This window comes from Astyanax mexicanus, chromosome 1, assembly GCF_023375975.1.
Source record: "Astyanax mexicanus isolate ESR-SI-001 chromosome 1, AstMex3_surface, whole genome shotgun sequence".
Lineage (NCBI taxonomy): Eukaryota > Metazoa > Chordata > Actinopteri > Characiformes > Acestrorhamphidae > Astyanax > Astyanax mexicanus.
In genome coordinates, this window is record NC_064408.1 from 8,302,577 (window position 1) to 8,320,844 (window position 18,268).

Below are 18,268 nucleotides of genomic sequence, written 5' to 3' on the forward strand. Positions count from 1 at the left end.
TCAACTGAATTACTGAAATAAGCATCTTTTCAATGATATTTAATTTTTTTGAGATGCACAAGTATAGTATTTCAATTTGATTAACACTCAGCACTGTCTAAACACCTGTAAAGTACTGATATACAGTATTTCAATACTTGATGGTGTTTGCGACTGCACTTGAGGATACTTTCAAATACGTTTTTCTGATTGACTGATCTTCATTTATTTATATTATATCTTAATTATTTGAGTAGTTCTTCCCATAATGTGGATTAGAGTATTACTAAAATAGAGCTATTCACTGTATACCAACTCTACCTCTTCACCACTTTACAACTGATGCTCTCAAACTAATTAAAAGACAAGAAATTTAAGTAATTAACTCTTGAGAAATTCAGCACAGCTGTTAAATGAAATCCTGAATTCCATGTCACTCTACCTTATAAAGCTGACTGAGTTGCTGTCATCTAAGCATGAGGTGTACTTTGAAGAATCTAAAAATAAAACAAATTCTGATGTATACCTTTTTTTGTTTGCTAAATAATTATATGTTTCCATAGTTCTTTATGGTTTGGATGACTTCAGTATTAATCTACAATGCAGAACAATTTTAAAGTAATGTTAAAATAAAAACTAGTGAATTTAAGGTTTTGATTGGTACTGTATATACACGTGTAATAAGGGATATTGGCATTGGCTCCGAATTCCCATATCAGTGCATCTACACCTAGTCCTTATATACATTAAAGATATAAAGGAAGGTGGCTGCTATGATGGTTGGTGTGTATACACTTATCATGTAGAGTTTTTAAACATTGTGTCACTCACTCTACACTCCTACCAATAGCTGCTACTTCTCTAGTCCTTCATCAGTGCTCACAGGTTGCTGTTCGTGGAATATTCACTAAGGTGTTTAGCAGCATCACAACTGCACTGTGCCTGATCCACTGCAGTGCTGAGAATCATGACCCACCACAGTAAAATTAACATAATACAGTATGCAGGATCAGATACAGGACTACATTCTGTAATTATAGAACTACAACATATCCTACATAATCAGTGGAGAAACAAAAGGTGATCATAATGTTGTGAAGCACAAAAGGATTAATTCAACTCAACAGTACTGTTTATTTAGTTATTTTATTCACATACATACAAGTATGCAAGCTGTTGGTCTCAGGGAAGCTATAGAAAGTAGTTTGACTTTTTTCTAATCTGTGTCCAATATCTACGTTACAAACATCTGATGCAATACAGAGTACGTGTTTGCAAGCATAGTAAAAATATCAAACAAGAAAAAAAGTCTTAATATTTCACACGTCAAATTTAGAGCAATGCAGTGCAGTGTGATGATTTTGGACAAGAACTTAAGAACTCTGGTTCTGACACCATATACTGTAAATATGGCTGCCTTTAGTGGACTAGGCTTAAATATGGAAAAACTACAATGCATATTGAACTAAATTTAAAAAGTATAGTGTTGAAGATAATTAGGAGATGTAAAACTGGCCCTTAATAGCTGTACTTGGTCACTCCAGCTTTTACAGTAAATATTATGCCACTGAAGAAGCAAAACCTTGCATCTCCAAAGCAGTAACTTTACCTGAGAAAGAACTAAAAAAAAAAATAACAGGTCAATGGACCTACAATAGATGTCCAAATGTTTGTAGACACCCTTCTAATAAATGCATTCAGCTACTTTAAGTTACAACCTTACATTTCTGACACTGATGTGCAAATAAATGTAAATGCACACAGACACACAGTTTGTCTAGGCCCTGTGGAGAAGTACTGCCTATAGAATAGGACTCTCTAAAAGCAGCAAAACATTAACCTATTTTGGCCCTATGCCTAATGCCAGGTGTGGGCTTGAGGGGTATAAAGAGTTTTCTCTGGACAGTAGAGACAGTTACACCAACAAAAGTTAACATAGAAACAATGAATGAGCAGGTGTCCCAATTTTTTCTGCCAATATGGTTTAGTCAATTAAATATTAGTGTTTTGTGGAGAACTGTAGGTGCTGGTGGCATACATCTCATTAAGTAATCAGAACAATTTATTTCCATCCCCCCATGAAACACTGTATTTCCACAATTTACAGACCAACCAATGTTTATAAGTTATGGGTAAAAACACATCAATAAATCAACATCAATAGACATGGAGATACAAGTTTTTGTCCTGATGATATATAAATAACCTGTATTAACATCTTCAGTCAGTCAACAGTAGTGACCATTAATTTCTACACCAAGGAAAAGAGGTTTGTTTTGAAGGTACACTGATCAGAGCCATAACATTAACACCACTGGCAGGTATATGTAAAAACCCTGATTTACTGTCAAGGGGTGGAAAATAGCTAAGCATGCCAAAAGTCATGGGATAGGAACTACTACTGTGTACCAGGAATCTTGCCATGAAAATCAATGCACTGTCCTCCTGCATTGAATGTGGATTTGGTTGTTTCTTCCAGAGTTACTTGTCTGTTCACATGGACAATTCTAGCCAGAAGCCACTGGTCACAATCATCATCACCCATTGCTCTGTGCTGTCTATGCTGGGTAGCAATGATAGTGGCCTTTTAAGACATTTTCCCTGTACACACATGACCCTGTGGATCACAAAGCATTAAATACCCACACTTTAGAACTTCATAACTGGAATGCCCCATCCATCTGGACCCACTATCAGGCCTTGGTCCAACTACCATAATTCACAGGACCTACTCGTTTTATATTAAGCAGGTGGTTGTAAAGCAATGGCTGATCATATCCCATTAAAATCAGACCAAGACTTCATCAAATATCAATCACAACAATAGCAGCCATATCACATATTATAACAAGTCTTCAAACTACAGCAGAAACATAGAACTTTGTAGGACAGGCACATCTTCAAGTCTCCTGTCTGCACAACCCGTCACTTGAGCTGGAAGCTGCGTTCTCCCCAACTGAATGTCCTACAACAAACGGTAGGTCAGCAACTGTCGCCTTCACAGAATCCGTGTAATTGGTCTTGGCCATCCATACCTGTCGCCTGACAGCCACCGACGCCGCCATGATCCTTCCAGACAGTTCCGCCTGGTGCGAGGAGAGCTGTAGCATGAATTGTCCGATGAGTTTCAGCTCATTTAGAACAGTTGGAAGCTTTTGAGAACACAGTTCCTCTGAGATCTCTGCTAGAAGATGCTTCTGATAGTCTGAAAGGTATCGCAAATAGTTAGCAGTCTTGGCCAGCATGCCTGCAGTCTGGTAGGCCTTTTCCACGAGAGCTTCTGTGAACTTCCAGTGCTCTGAAGGAATGGAGCGCTCCTTGTTTTCTGAGGGACTGACCGCTTGAAAGATGGCGGACATGAAGCTGTTGACTTGAGGCATGTGGTCGTAAGCTGAGGACTGGCAGTCGTGGAGCTTGTACAACTCTGAAAAAATTGGCCTGAAGGGTTTTGAGCTCGCTGGGTTGGACCAAGTGATTTGCAACAAATCTTCGAATTCCGGCACCATGGTTGGAAGTGGTGGGTCAGAGGAGTTTGGCGATGCTGGAAATTCAACGCCCAGATGTTTGGCAGCACGATTTACGAGATTCTGCAACTCTTCGGACGCGAGATCCTCTTGCAACTGCATGTCGTTCGCAAAAGTTTGAGGCTGAGAATCAGTGTCTCCTTCGCCCTCAAGTGGCAAACCTGGCTTTGAACCACTTGAGATACTTGAGACACCTGAGACTAAGATACCCATTTGCCCTTCTTCTTGTTTAACCACAACTGATGATGGGTCAATGGATCCAGTCACCATGGGTTCAACATTTAAACCTGTTTGTTCTCCTCGATCCACCTGGGTTGAGAGGCTGAAAGGTTGGGAGATTTCCAAATTTTTATTAGTATTTGAACAATCTGGAAGAGAAATCGCTGAGGATCCTTTCTTCTCAAGAACCTCAATCCTTCTCTCCAGCATGCTCCAGTGCACTTGCATTGCCCTCTGCTGGGCTTCCAGTTTTTGCTGCACCATCTCTAAGAGCTGTCCGTTTCTTCGTTCCAGCCTGGCGGACCTTATGGATTCTCGACATGCCCTCTTGCCCTTGACAGATGATTCGAAGGTTGATTCACAGGAGGAGCTCCAGGATGATGAAGACGATGGAGATGGGGAACGTTTTCGCCTACGTCCGCAACCCCTGCTTGAGTGTCTTGTGCAGCAGGAGTGACATCTTGAAGAGTGGCGCCTTTTGTGGGACGTAGAAGGCATTGGTGGAGGGTTTGGATGCTCCACAGATGGAGCAGAGTCAGATGTATGCTGCAAGGCTAAACGCGATACGTATGTTCCCTTTACAATGCCAGCATTAGGCTCAGACAGTCCAGGAGATGGAGACAGAATAGTGAACATCACTGGCACAGTTGAAGATGATGGAGCTGCTGCCCCCATATCAGTCCGTGAAGTGGTTGGTGTGGCAGCCGCCACCTTCACTGGTCTGGACTCTGTAACCAATGCAGGTGGAGTCACGGGCTCCAGCTTGGGCTGAAGTCCAGCCTGAGCAGCTTCGTTCTTCTTCTGCTGGGTCTCCTGGTGCATCACCTCCTGCACCTTGGTGAGACGCTTGATGCAGGTGCTCCAGTCCATCTTGGCACAGTGTGGGCACTTGCCGTACTCCAGGACGGCCTCCTTGGCATGCTGAATGCCCAAGCAAAGCAAGCACTTGTCGTGGGTGTCCTTGGACTGGATTTTGTAATTGCGGCAAGCACACCAGGTGAACTTCACAGTCGAGCTTGCCATGGTGTACAGCCAGGCTTGGTCAAGGTGATTCCACGGACCTCATAAGTACATTCCTAAAAAACATAAATACAATAATAAGTGCACGTGTGCATAGAAAAATAAGTAATTGGGCACCTGTTCAATCCCTGTTTCTTCTAAAATCAAAGGAATTCATCTAAAGATACTGATGATGTGAGATTTGGAGCACTGCGAAAAGCCTTCTCCAAAACATCCCAAAGATTCTCAATGAGCTTAAGATCTGGACTCTGTGGTGAACTCTCTCAATCCATGTGTGAAAATGATGATGTCATGCTCCCTGAATTACTTTTTTGCAGCCCCATGAATCCTGACATTGTTATCTTGGAATATGTTCGTGTCATCAGGGTATAAAAAATCCATTAATGGAATAACCTGGTCTATATTCAGTATATTCAGGTAGTCAGCTGACCTCAATCTGGATTAATCATATGAACTTCCTCCATTGCTCCAGAGTCCAATCTTTAAGGTCTCTAGAAAACCCAAGCCATTTTGGCCAGTTAGCCTTACTGATAAGTGGTTTTCTTAAGCTACATAGCTGTTTAGTCCCAATCCCCGGATCTCCCTTTGTTTGCATTGTGAGTGTGGAAATGCTCTTACTTTCACTATTAAACATATTCCTGAGTTCTAAGGGTAACAAAGCTAATCTTTACTACTTTAATTAGAACTTCACTAATACCATTAGTGATTCTGCCTTTAGTAGTCCCATCCCAAAACTAAGTTGAATCTACATTTATTTTTCCATTTTTAATGGATGGTATTGTATTCTGTACTGGTATTGCAATTTAATATTAATTATAAATATTAATATAATTATTTGTAGGAAGCACTTTTCTTTTAAAATAATTAAGGTAAAAAGTTACAGAGGCACTAAAGCATATTTTTTCATTAGTAGTATTTTATAAACCTTTACTTACCTTCAAAAAACGCTTTTACTGCAGTCATTTCTGCCTTTACTGTGCTATAGGTGAGGATAATAGCTATTTTATTAAACATAAGGAGATGAAACTCAAAGATGTGCGTCCAGATGGGAATAAAATTACCAGAGGACCATGGAGTTTAGCGAAAAACAGTAGATAATTTTCTGTAATTTTCTCTGAGGACGTCTGAGAAAAACACATACATGGTCGTTCCAGACAGGAATAAAATCACAGAGAACCCCCGATAAAAGAAAAAAAATCACCCCAGAATAGGGGTGGGCAAAATTATATCGTATACAATATATCGTGACACAGAAATATCATGATATTAAAAATCCATATTGTGATAATAGGGCTGTTCTGTCTTAAAAGTAGTCTATTATTTACTGTGAAGCTTTAGGTGTATTTATTGTATAGCTGTTTTAGTTTGCAGTTTATATGCATGCACTAAATATTCTGCAATACTGCATTATTTTATGCTTTATTATTTATTTTGCCACATTATTATACTGGTATAGAATTATACTATATTCCTGAAACGAATGAATTATTTTAGTTTTCCTATATCGCCAAGTATATCGTTATCGCAAAAATACCCTGAAATATCGTGATATTATTTTAGATCAATATCGCCCACCCCTACCCCAGAACCCCCTGAGAAACTAATCCTAATGTGTGTTTTACTGGATGAGCAGCTGGTCTTTAGCTGCATTTTTAGCAGGGTAGTCTAAACTTTAAGATGATAAATGAATAAAAATCCTTAATTTCAGATGAGGGTGTGAATGGGTAAGGCTGCATTCCTCACAGCTCGTGGTTTATCATCTGCTTTTTGCTGTTTTTTTTGTTTTCAATTTTATATCAGGGTGTTCATCAGCTACAGCTTCAGTGCTGCACTGTGCTACTGCAGCGGCTCTATAGCTACACACACACAGAGGGAGAGAGAGAGAGAGAGAGAGAGAGAGAGAGAGCGAATGGTTACCTGTAAACGCGGTGTATTTTATATAAATACTGAATTTCAGCCTCTTCAGCACCCTGAGCCACATAAACACACACTCCCGCTGCGGTGACGTCATACACCTGCGACGGACCCCCACTCCCCTCCTCACTGATTTAAAGAAGCAGTCCTTAACATTCTTCTTTTAAATTTAAAAGCAGAAGTACTTAATATTTCTCTTTTAATTTTAAAAGCTAGAGTCCTTAATATACTTCTTTTTAATTAAAAGCTGCAGTCTTTAATTTTTTTTTTTTTAAAGCTGTAGTCCTTAGTATTTCTCTTTTCATTTTAAAGCAGCAGTCCTTAATATTTCTCTTTTAAATTTAAAAGCAGTAGTCCTTAATACTTCCTTTTTACATTTACAGCTGTAGTCCTTAATATTTCTCTTTTAAATTTAAAGCAGCAGTCCTTAATATTTCTCTTTTAAATTTAAAGCAGTAGTCCTTAATACTTCCTTTTTACATTTAAAGCTGCAGTCCTTAATATTTCTCTTTTAAATTTAAAGCAGCAGTCCTTAATATTTCTCTTTTAAATTTAAAAGCAGCAGTCCTTAATATTTCTCTTTTAAATTTAAAGCAGTAGTCCTTAATACTTCCTTTTTACATTTACAGCTGTAGTCCTTAATATTTCTCTTTTAAATTTAAAGCAGCAGTCCTTAATATTTCTCTTTTAAATTTAAAGCAGTAGTCCTTAATACTTCCTTTTTACATTTAAAGCTGCAGTCCTTAATATTTCTCTTTTAAATTTAAAGCAGCAGTCCTTAATATTTCTCTTTTAAATGTAAAGCAGCAGTCCTTAATATTTCACTTTTAAATTTAAGCAGCAGTCCTATATATTTCTTATTTTAGATTTAAAGCAGCAGTCCTAAATATTGCTTTGTTTAAATTTAAAGCAGCAGTCCCTAATATCCATCCATACATCGTCACAATCGGTTTATCCTTCAAGGTCACGGGGGTGGAAGGTTCCTGGAGCCTATCCCAGCCCGCATCAAGCGGAAGGCAGTATGCACCGTAGAAGGTCCTTAATGTATGTACTTAAAATTTAAAGCAGCAGTGCCTAATATTTCTCTTTTAAATTTAAAGCAGCAGTCCTTAATATCTTCCTTTAAATTTTAGGAAGCAGTCCTTAATATATCTTCTTTTAAATTTAAAGAGGCAGCAGTGTTTCTCAGTGGTATAGAATCCCATTTCGACCTACTGCTAAGTCAAACTAAGTCATAATTATGTGATACCAAGTTGTAATTTGCATCTCGTAATTATAACTTAGCATTGTGTAATTATAACTTAGTGAAGGACACCCTTTTTCGGCAGAAATGAGATATGACACAGTGGACCAACATCAGCAGATGACATGTTTCTCCAAACCATGTCCACTGTGTTACATCAAGCCCAAAGTCAGTGCAGTGTTTTCCCAGAAAATCTTACAGCACTTCATGCTTCCCTCTGCTGACAACTTTCATGGAGATGCGAATTTCATTTTCCAGCAGGACTTGGCACACTGCCCATACTGCCAAAAGTATCAATTGGTCTTATATAAGATTATAATTTTCTGAGACACTGATTTTGGGGTTTTATTGGCTGTAATAGTCAACAATAAAAGAAATAAAAGAAATAAACACTTAAAATAGACCACTTAGATAGATAATTATTATTTTTTTAATGCACCTGTAGACATCATGAAGACAGTTAATCCTTCATAATACTGATTTGGCTTCTTTTCACAGATATCAGCAGTAATATGCGAATGTGAATGAGACATATTCAGAATCATAGTCAGAAAGGTGGAGTCAGGGTTAATGCACACAGAACTTTATTTAGCTTTTTTAACTTTGCCAGCAGGCTTAAAACCTCTCTTTTTCCTGTTGTTCTTCAATTTCTTGGTAAAACCAGCAGACTGGACCTGCAAAAGAAGTGCAACACTGTCAGAAATTATATTTAAAATATAATAAAAGTATATTACCTTGTACAACCTTTATTTACAACAAGTTATACATTTGAAATATTTTTAACCTCATACTTTCACAGTTAAATCTCAAGGTCTAAATTGTATTACATTCTTCCTAAATGCTAACAGACCTTTTTGCGTTTCTGTTTTGCTTGTTTTTCATCTTTTTCAGAAATCTCCATTTCATCATCCTCATCTGTCAGGAAATTGTCTTCATCTTCCTCCATTTTTTCTTGCTCCTCTGGCTCCTTTAGAGTAAACAATGTGGCTGTGGGGAACAGAAAGTGAGAACATAATCTTAAATCTGCAGTAATTGGCCTAGATGTGCCAGAATTCAGTATATAAATTAACGCCAACCATATGGAACAGTGGGATAAATATTTATATCGTATATGAATACATATATGTATGCTAGGCACCCGTTATAAATAAGAAAATGGTCATTAGCATTTGTAGTGAGCTGAGCAGCTTCTTTTAAAGTGGTCATATAGACTATATTGCCAGAAGTATTTACCCATCACTGAAACTAAACTCTATGGCCACAGGTTTATAAAACCAAGTGCAATACAATGTATTGGATGTAGGATTATAAGTATGACAATAGTAAGGTTTTTTCTTGTGAAAACTGTTTATTTGGGTGAGTAAACCGTTTACCATTTATTTCAGAAAGGTTAGATTTCCAGATTTCCATGAAGGCTGGGTGAAGCAGCATTAGCATTAGAGGCTAACCACCAGCACCATACAGAGAAACCCTGACTGTTCCAGTAAGCCAGGGTGACATCAGCTAAAAGTTCGTCCCATGTGGCTTGTTTTAACATGGTAAAAATGCAGGCTAAAGTCCAGTATGCTCGTCTCTGAACAGCGAAAGAGCTAGAGCTAGCGCTTAACGGCTAATGCTAATGCTGCTCCAGCAGTGTTAACCGGGGTTAGCAGCAGACTGCAGTCTGATAATATTCACCTCTGAACGGAGAAAAAGCTAGCGCTGTGGTTAGCGGATAATGCTAATACTGATCCATTCTAATACTGATCCATGTTTACACTGATTGAGAACTAAACTGAAACTCCTGTATAACGCTGTACTTTAGCAGATTGGCTCTACTGCTTCTTAAAAACTGACTGATAAAATTCATAAATAAGGCACACCAGATTTTTAGGTGCACTGATGATTTTAGGGGAAAATTAATGGATTTTTAAGTGCGCCTTATAGTGCAAAAATACAGTACTTTAGCAATATAGTGTATTCATGATTTTTGTGATTTTGTTTTGGTTTTAATTTAATATAATATTGAAAAATGCAGTATGATATGCTGATATGGTGAGGAATAGAACAATACTGGGAATTCTGGAGCACTGGCATGTATACCTGCAATAGGAACAGTATTTTTTAATTTTCAGAGGACTTCTCAGCATTAAATTCAGTGTGCGATCAACTTTAGCATACATGTTTTTGTGCTTTAAGAGCTGGAGTGTGGGACACTCACGTGGATAGAGGTCGGACATGCTGTCCTCTGAGTCGCTGCCCTCCTCGTCGCTGGAGCTGGGGGCCCAGATTCCACTGTCCTGCTTCTGTTTTGGCTTGTGTTGCTTCTCGCTGGCACTCTCCATGCCATCATCTGTGTGCTTGCGTTGTTTCTTGTGTCTGAGACGGGCTGGAACGAACTGCACCCCCTGCTTCACACACTCCTCATCTGAAACCAGATTAGATTAGATTAATTTATGGCCGGTCTAGCACAGAGTACCGTGTGTGTGTTCCAAAAGAGTTTGTAGACCTTAACAAGCATCTGAAAACGAGATGTTATCCATTTTATTGCTGCAGTAATCGCACCTACCCTTCCTAGAACACCTTTAAAGAGACTAAAATCACTACTTAGTAGGGGTGTCACAATTCTCTAAATCCTCGATTAACTTTTATTTCCGATTTTAGGGTCACGATTCGATTCGATTCTCGATTTTCTTTTTTCTTTTTTTTTTTACAGCAGAGAGGCCTATGCCAGTTTTAGATTAGTCTATGGTCATTCATTGGTTTGATTTATCAAATTTACAATATCTTATCTCAAAAGGTGGGCTTGATATAAGTGATGCAAAGTGATACAAGTGATCTGTAATACACCACATTAGGCACTAATGGTCAAATTTAAATGATTTAATTAAGATATATTTGTAATGCCATCTAGTGACTTTTTTTGGTAGCAGCAATGTGCAACATAAAATATATAATAAAAAAATACAGGAATAGTCATGTATAAAATAATAGAACAATTAAAGCCTTAACAAACTGAACTCTATCCTACTGTTACAGTTAAACATGAGAAATAAGACTTTAAGACTTTTTCGGTTCCTGAGAATGACAAGTTTTTTTCTTTAACAAAGATACATTATTAACTTCATCTGAGAGAAAGATGCTCCTTAAGGTACCAAAACTATTAACATATTTCAGGCTAGACAAAACAACTGTTATTTTTATATTTTCAAGTTTTTCTTTAAGAAGATGAGAATGTCTAAATTCTCTGGAGAAAGAGCTGCTCTTTGAGCTACAGTGTGCTGCGCCATTTGCGGGAGGGATCATCGATCCGCTTTTTGACTTCGATGCTCGAGACCATGACATAATTTCGATCGATTTCGATGAAAAATCAAAATCGCGACACCCCTAATACTTAGAAAGGAATTAAATTAAATAGGAATACCTGCGTTGAAGAATTCTGAATGTTAAATTTTGTGAAACTACCAATACCAAACTACTATTCCGTGACTCCAATAAATCTATAATTCCTGATATTTGCTTATTTTTTATCCTCTTCAGATGTACATCTTTAAAATTAGATCCTAAATCTTAATAATAAAATATTCATGTCATTATTAGAGAGGTACTTACATTCTCCTAGAGCTTTTTTATAGCGTTTTCCATTAATGTGTCGTAGAACGTGCTCAGGAACTCGATTGAGGTGTCTCAGGGTCAGCTTGCAAAAAAGGTGATTTCTGTAGTGAAAGAAACTTTGAATGTTAGCTAATACAGCTAAGCTAACAAGATATTATAATCAAGCCCTTAAATAAGAGGTCAGAATATAAATAAACAATAATAAAATCATGTTCGCCTTAGCCTCAGTTTATCTTTCCGGCACCAAGATTCAAGGCTGAAGCAGCATTAGCATTAGTTGCTAACTGGGCTAAGTGCTACCTGGGACAAACCGCTAGCTAATATCTTCCAGGCTTACTGGAACACTCAGGGTTCCTCAGTGTAGTGTTATTGCTAATGCTAATGCTGCTGTACCCCTGTTCCTTACTAGTGTTGCATTATCTGCCTTATAATCTTGTGCGCCTTATGTCCAAAAAATAGGGTACAAAAATTGTAATATGGATTCGGGCCTATTTATATATATATAAAAAAAAACATATCTGATAAGATTTCTAATGATATTTAGAACACACAAAAACTATAAGAAACCTGCAGATATTAGCAGTGACTGGACTTACGGTTGTTTGGTACTGGGGACCAGATGTGGTTCATACTGGCTGTAATTGAATTCAGCATTGGCAGACAGTTTCTTGTATTTATTTCCAGATATGAAATGTTGCAGCTCTGTAAGGTTGCAGGGAAACTCGTGTCCATTCAAAGTGCACTTGACCTGAAAGCGGAGAACAGTTTTGATTAGACTAGACTTGTCACATAATCCCTTAAAGGCCAGTATACTGACTGACATGCCATATGTCATGGGACAGGAACCAGTATTGTGTCCTGTGTCTTTTGCCATGCCCCTAAAAATAAGGTAAATAAATGATAAGTTTGCAGATACAGTAGCAGTCCAAGGTTTAGACACACCTTCTCAGTCACTGTTTGCTTAATTTACTTATATAAAGCAATTTCTATATTGTAGATTAATATTAAAGACATGAAAACAATTAAGGGACACTTACTGTATAGAATTCTGTAGTAAACAGTAAAAAAGTGTTAATCCTCCACATTAATCCCCTGATCTAAACCTGATGAACTGAGATGGTGATTTGAGGTGGTTTAATTGGGATGAGCTGCAGCTTCACAGCATGAAGAAAAACCAGCAGCAACTATTGTTCAGCACCTCCAGAAACTCCTTCCTTCAAGACGCTGAGAAAACTATTCCAGGTGACTCTCCCTCATGAAGACACTGAGATTAAAATACCATTTAGGAGATTAGAAGCTACTTATAAGCTATGTAGGAGCTACTTCTAAAACATATTCTGGTTTGTTTAACACTTTTTGTTTACTAAATTACTCAGAATGTATTCCTGTATATCTTTAATATAGTCTTTAATATTAAATTTACAATGCAAAAAAAAAAAAAACATAAAAAAAAAGAAAAAACACACATTGAATGAGATTAGGTGTGTCAAAACGTTTCACTGGTATTGTAACTATATAACTTACATATGTAATATCTGATAGAGCTGTGTGTATTTGCAAAAACTTACCAATACAATACAAATCATGATACAGGGGTCACCATTCAATATATTGGAATTCTTTCAAATTGTAATAGTATAAAAACACAATTATAAAATCTCAATAAAAGAATAATTAACTTTTTTTTAAATCCAGTCAGAACAGTGAATAGATCTAACTGTACAACACTGCCATCTAGTGGTCGCGGTTTAATCACCACACAAAATGAACCACTTCTGACCCCAATCTTGACATCTAAGCTAATAATTATTTTTTTAAATTAATACAGTATTGCAAAACAAAATATTGCGATTATTTGATATATATCAAATTAATATTTTCTTAGACCCCTAATATCTGATATTGGCATTGGCCCAGAATTCCCACATCGATGCAAACCTAATTCCAACAATTTGTCGAACACATGTAATGAAGAATAAAGGCTTTATTGTAAGAAGTTCTCATGGAGTATATAAGCAGCACCAACATCTAGAAAAGTTTACATGCAAGATTGAGCCTATACATATTATACCCAGGACAAATAAAGAACACACACATCTATAAATGTCATATATTAAGAAGTATTAAAGCACCTTCTTGCCATCAGTGAGCTCCAGAAAAGGCTGGTTCTGGAGAAATTTCCTGAGCTCAGCTGAAAGCTCATCCATCTCTGTAGATCTGAAGCTGAAGATCCTCCACGTGTGGAAATAAACCAGCTGTTTGTTTCAGTTCACTGATCTGATTTTCATACTGATATTCTAAACCAGTTCACAGATCAGCAGCTCTGTACCTGCAGCAGATTATTAATCTACAGAGATTATTAACACACAGCTAGATCTGATAACTTTCTGCTGCTGTGTATTATTTACTGTGTGATCTGAGCGGCCATGCTGCTTTTTGAGGGTCCTCCAGGCAGAAAGGCAACCTGCAGAGCGCCTAAATAAAATAAAACAATACAAAATAAAAGCCCATGTAGTCGTGGCTAATAAAGATTTTGTAATAAAGATTAATAAAGATTACACAACACATGATGCTGTTTTGGTGTTTCTTTGATAATTATATAATAAAAAAATATTCTTACTATCGTTATATATGTATTTTTATTATACGTAATACAAACAAAACAATAAAAATAAACAATAATGATAAAAAAATCACAGTATGTGTCATAAATAATAATAAAAATATATAAAACTGAATCGTTAAATTAAGGAAGTTTCATAAATAAAAGAAATAAAACATTTAATATGGATTAAAATAATAGTACAATTATTACGAAAATAAAAAAGAGTAATAAAATAATCATTATAATCACACTGTAGACAATATATAATAAGAAGTGATGTTAGACAAACATTTTATTACATAAATAATAATAATAAAAATAAAAATAAAAATAAAACAATAGTACAATTGTCACGAAATAAAAAGTATAATAAAATAATAATTACACTGTAGACATAATATAATAAAAGTATATATCAACACATTAATATTAATTATTTATTTAAATATTTTTAAATACATTTTTGGGTACAACTGTATGCCATTTCATTCATAATAAATTCATAATAATTAAAAAAAATGCATAAAAAAATAAATAAATATGTCAAAGCTAAAATAGTTGCATAGTAATTTAGTTTAGGTTAAATAATGTCACAGTAGATAGTAAATTATTTGTAACCCCCCTTCTTATTTTATTTTATTGTATTTTATTATTTTATTTTATTTTATTTTCGACAGGCAGTTAAAGGGCCTCAGTGTGGTGGTTGTCAGTCAGCTGATACAGTAGCCGCAGCAGCGGGATCTCTATGGCGCATTAACAGCACTTTAATTCAGGTTTTATTTTAAAACTGTGCTTTTAAATTACTGTATTCGTTCGGGATGAGATAGAGCAGTGCTGTGGGGTTATATTCATATCCGCTGTGTGTAGTTTGCGGCTGTTTTACTGTTGATAATCGCGCTGTTTTGGTGAAGTTGGGGTGATTTTGAGTGAGATGAAAATGTCCGGACCAAACGGAGACCCTAACCTGACAGCAGATGACGGAATTATTGATGATGAGGATGAATTCAATGAGGAAGGTGAGTTAATGATCACTGTCATCTCATTAACCACGAGTCTGTAGCCATTTATGACCTCTGGGCTTGAATAAATCAGTTTTTTTTTCGATCATAGCTTCTTGGTGGATTTTTTCCGTTCCACCTTAAGAGATTCAGTGCGTACTGTACTGAACAGGGAACTGAGTGACCAGACAGTGTATGGGTAACGGCCGCGTGATTTAAGGTGGAACGGAAAAGTTGTTCATGAAGCTAACTAGGCCATTATGATGGGTTTAAATTAGGAATAAACATATTTTAGGGTAGATTTAATCTATAATCATATATTTAATTCATTTAATTCATTCATAATAGTTTATTATATATGTATATGTATATTATATATGACCTCTAGGGTTCCAGCAAGGGTTCAGATGGAAAGGTCTAACTATTATGTATTCATAAGGCAATTAATAAGAGCAGTTTTTAAATAGCATTAATGGAGGAAAATAACAATTTTATTATGTTGTGTTAATATACAGTACAAGTCAAAAGTTTGGACACAAATTAAATGTAGTGTTTTTTTATTATTTTAATAATAAAATCATCTAAACTATGAAAAAAATGTAAAAGAAAGGTAAACAATCCAGAATATGTTTTATATTTTAGATTATCCAAAGTAGCACCTCTTGCTTAGATGACAGATTTTATAAGGTAGTCACCTGGAATTCAGGCTTTCAGTTAACTCATCAAGCATTAATTACTTGAATTTCTTTCCCTCCTAAAGGGGCACTAAACCCCTTGATTTTAGCTGACCTCACCCTCAGCTCAGATTAATTAAAAAAGGCTAAAAAAATCGGAGGGGTAGTTTGGGAGGGGCACTGGGTGATGATGGGTATGGGTTTAGGGGCAGGTCAGAAAGGAGAGCTGATTGGCTGAGCTGCAGCAGCAGCAGTGTGCCTCTGATGGTGGTGAGACCCAGAGAGTTGTAGGTCAGCAGGAGGGCGGTATTATTGATTGTCTGATCTGCATGTTGTGATGTGTCTGCGTGCCAAAGTACACGGACAGTTAATTTGCACACTATAAGATGTGTAACAGGATTCAGACGTAGGTTACTCTGAATAATTAATTAATGTAAATGATGTAAAAATTATTTTAAAGTAAAAAAAATTAGTGTTTAGGCATAAGAATTACATGATCCAAATCATTATGCACAATTTACAATCCTTTTATTAGGTGGATATATCAAAATAATTTCTATTTAAAAGAGTGTGACCATTTTTCTTACAGTGCATTGTGGGAATCGTAGTTTAGTGTGCTTACTTTAAGAATAATGATGCCTTGAACTTTCTTACTTTAGAAACCAAGTAAAAAAAAACAATTGCATTATCAGTACAAGTACTATTATAAAATAAAAGCATTATTACTATTTTAAAAGTATTATTAATGTACCAATAAAATAGCAAACAGATTGACACTATAATTAAAAAATAATTGTACTTTTTCTTTAATTAACCAAGAGTATGCAGCTATTAACTCCATGCTGGACCAGATCAACTCGTGTCTGGATGACCTGGAGGAGAGGAACGATGCCCTGAACGGAAAACTGCACGAACTGCTGGAGTCCAACCGGCAGGCCCGGCAGGAATTCCGGGCTCAACTGAGCCAGAAGGACCAGAAAGATCAGAAACAGCAGCCCCCGTCTCCTCCACCACCTCCTCCTGCTTCTTCCTCTAATGAAGACTCACCTTCCAGTTAGTCACAGTGGAGTGGAAATTATATTCCAGTCCAGTCCAGTATAGACTCCTTCTGCTGTGATGAATCCCTGCGATGCTGTAGAGCTGCTCTGGCCTCAATATTCCTCAGCATGTTGGTCCTGATATAGATCAGTGTTCATCACCTCCAGTCCTGCAGTCTGTCTGTCTGCACTGTGCTCCATGTCTGCAGTAAGATGAGGTCAGCTGAGTGGCATAGGCTGTTTATCATATCTGGCAATATAATTTAATATCATATTCTTATTTTTTTAAACTAGCTTGTCCAGAATGTCTGTTACTGTTCCTCAGCCCTGTCCTGAATGTTGAACTGGCACATAGTTCAGAGTTCTTGAATCCAGTGTCTATTAGTGCTTCTCAAAAAATCTCAAAATGAATATCAATGAAAAGTTACTTTATTTCAGTAATTTAGTTCAAAATGTGAAACTCATGAAAACTAAAGAAAACCCAAAAATCAGCATCTCAAGAAATTTAAAACATTTATAAAAGACACTTTTAGCAGTGTGGGCAGTGTGCCAAGTACTGCTGGAAAATGAAATCCACATCTCTATAAAAGTTGTCAGCAGAGGGAAGCATGAAGTGCTGTAAGATTTTGTGGGAAAACAAAACTACACTGACTTGAGCAGATGACATGTCTCTCCAAACCATCACTGATCATCAGTAAATTTTACATTTCATTTGTAAATCAATGGAGCAGAGTCTGGAGGAAGAGTGGAGAGACACACAGTCCAAACTGCTCGAGGTCTAGTGTGAAGTTTCCACCAATCAGTGATGGTTTAATGGAGAGACATGTCATCTGCTGGTGTTGTTCCACTGTGTTATATCAAGTCTAAAGTCAGTGCAGTGCAGCTTTTATTTTCCAGCAGGATTTAGAAAACTGCCTACACTGCCAAAACTACCAATTGGTCTTATATAATATTAAACATTTCTGAGACACTGATTTTTGGGTTTTCAGTCTGTGTGTAATACATCTATATAATATGAGTTTCACATTTTAAACTGAGTAACTGAAATAAGGTAACTTTTCAGTGGCATTGTACATTTTTGACATACACTAGTAGTTTTCATCAAGCTATAGCCACCTGTATCTTCAGTACTTCTTAATTAGTGTACTATGCAAGTCAAGAAATCACAAAGCAAAATAGAGCATTAAATATTTGTAATGGAACAAATCTAGAACATATATATATATATATATATATATATATATATATATATATATATATATATATATATATATATATATATATATATATATATATATATTTATTTATATGTAGATCAGTGTGTAAATGCTATAGTTTTATCAGTTATGTAGTTTACTATAGAAGGAGCATAAAGGGAAGGTATTTGAGATTTAACTATATTAACAATACTGATTGTCTCCTGTCCACATGAAAACACGGAATACATAGCTTTTAAAAATA

At 36.4% G+C, this 18,268-nt stretch overlaps 3 protein-coding genes across 3 annotated transcripts; 1 reads left to right on the forward strand and 2 right to left on the reverse strand.

Annotated features, from left to right (window-relative positions):
- Positions 1–1,106: 1,106 nt before the first annotated feature.
- Positions 1,107–6,762, reverse strand: LOC111192170 (uncharacterized). Its single transcript, XM_022668811.2, has 2 exons — positions 6,660–6,762; positions 1,107–4,798 (listed from the first exon to the last, which is right to left on the reverse strand). The coding sequence occupies exon 2, from the start codon at positions 4,743–4,745 to the stop codon at positions 2,880–2,882; it is 1,866 nt and encodes a 621-aa protein (XP_022524532.2). The 5' UTR covers positions 4,746–4,798; positions 6,660–6,762; the 3' UTR covers positions 1,107–2,879.
- A 1,704-nt stretch (positions 6,763–8,466) lies between these two features.
- Positions 8,467–13,961, reverse strand: surf2 (surfeit 2). The gene is made up of 6 exons (XM_007252080.4): positions 13,626–13,961; positions 12,090–12,241; positions 11,491–11,594; positions 10,100–10,306; positions 8,750–8,886; positions 8,467–8,573 (listed from the first exon to the last, which is right to left on the reverse strand). Exons 1-6 carry the CDS (start codon positions 13,698–13,700, stop codon positions 8,484–8,486), a joined length of 765 nt encoding a protein of 254 aa, XP_007252142.3. The 5' UTR covers positions 13,701–13,961; the 3' UTR covers positions 8,467–8,483.
- Positions 13,962–14,791: 830 nt separating this feature from the next.
- Positions 14,792–18,059, forward strand: bbln (bublin coiled coil protein). Its single transcript, XM_007252081.4, has 2 exons — positions 14,792–15,114; positions 16,590–18,059. The coding sequence occupies exons 1-2, from the start codon at positions 15,030–15,032 to the stop codon at positions 16,826–16,828; spliced, it is 324 nt and encodes a 107-aa protein (XP_007252143.1). The 5' UTR covers positions 14,792–15,029; the 3' UTR covers positions 16,829–18,059.
- Positions 18,060–18,268: the final 209 nt, after the last annotated feature.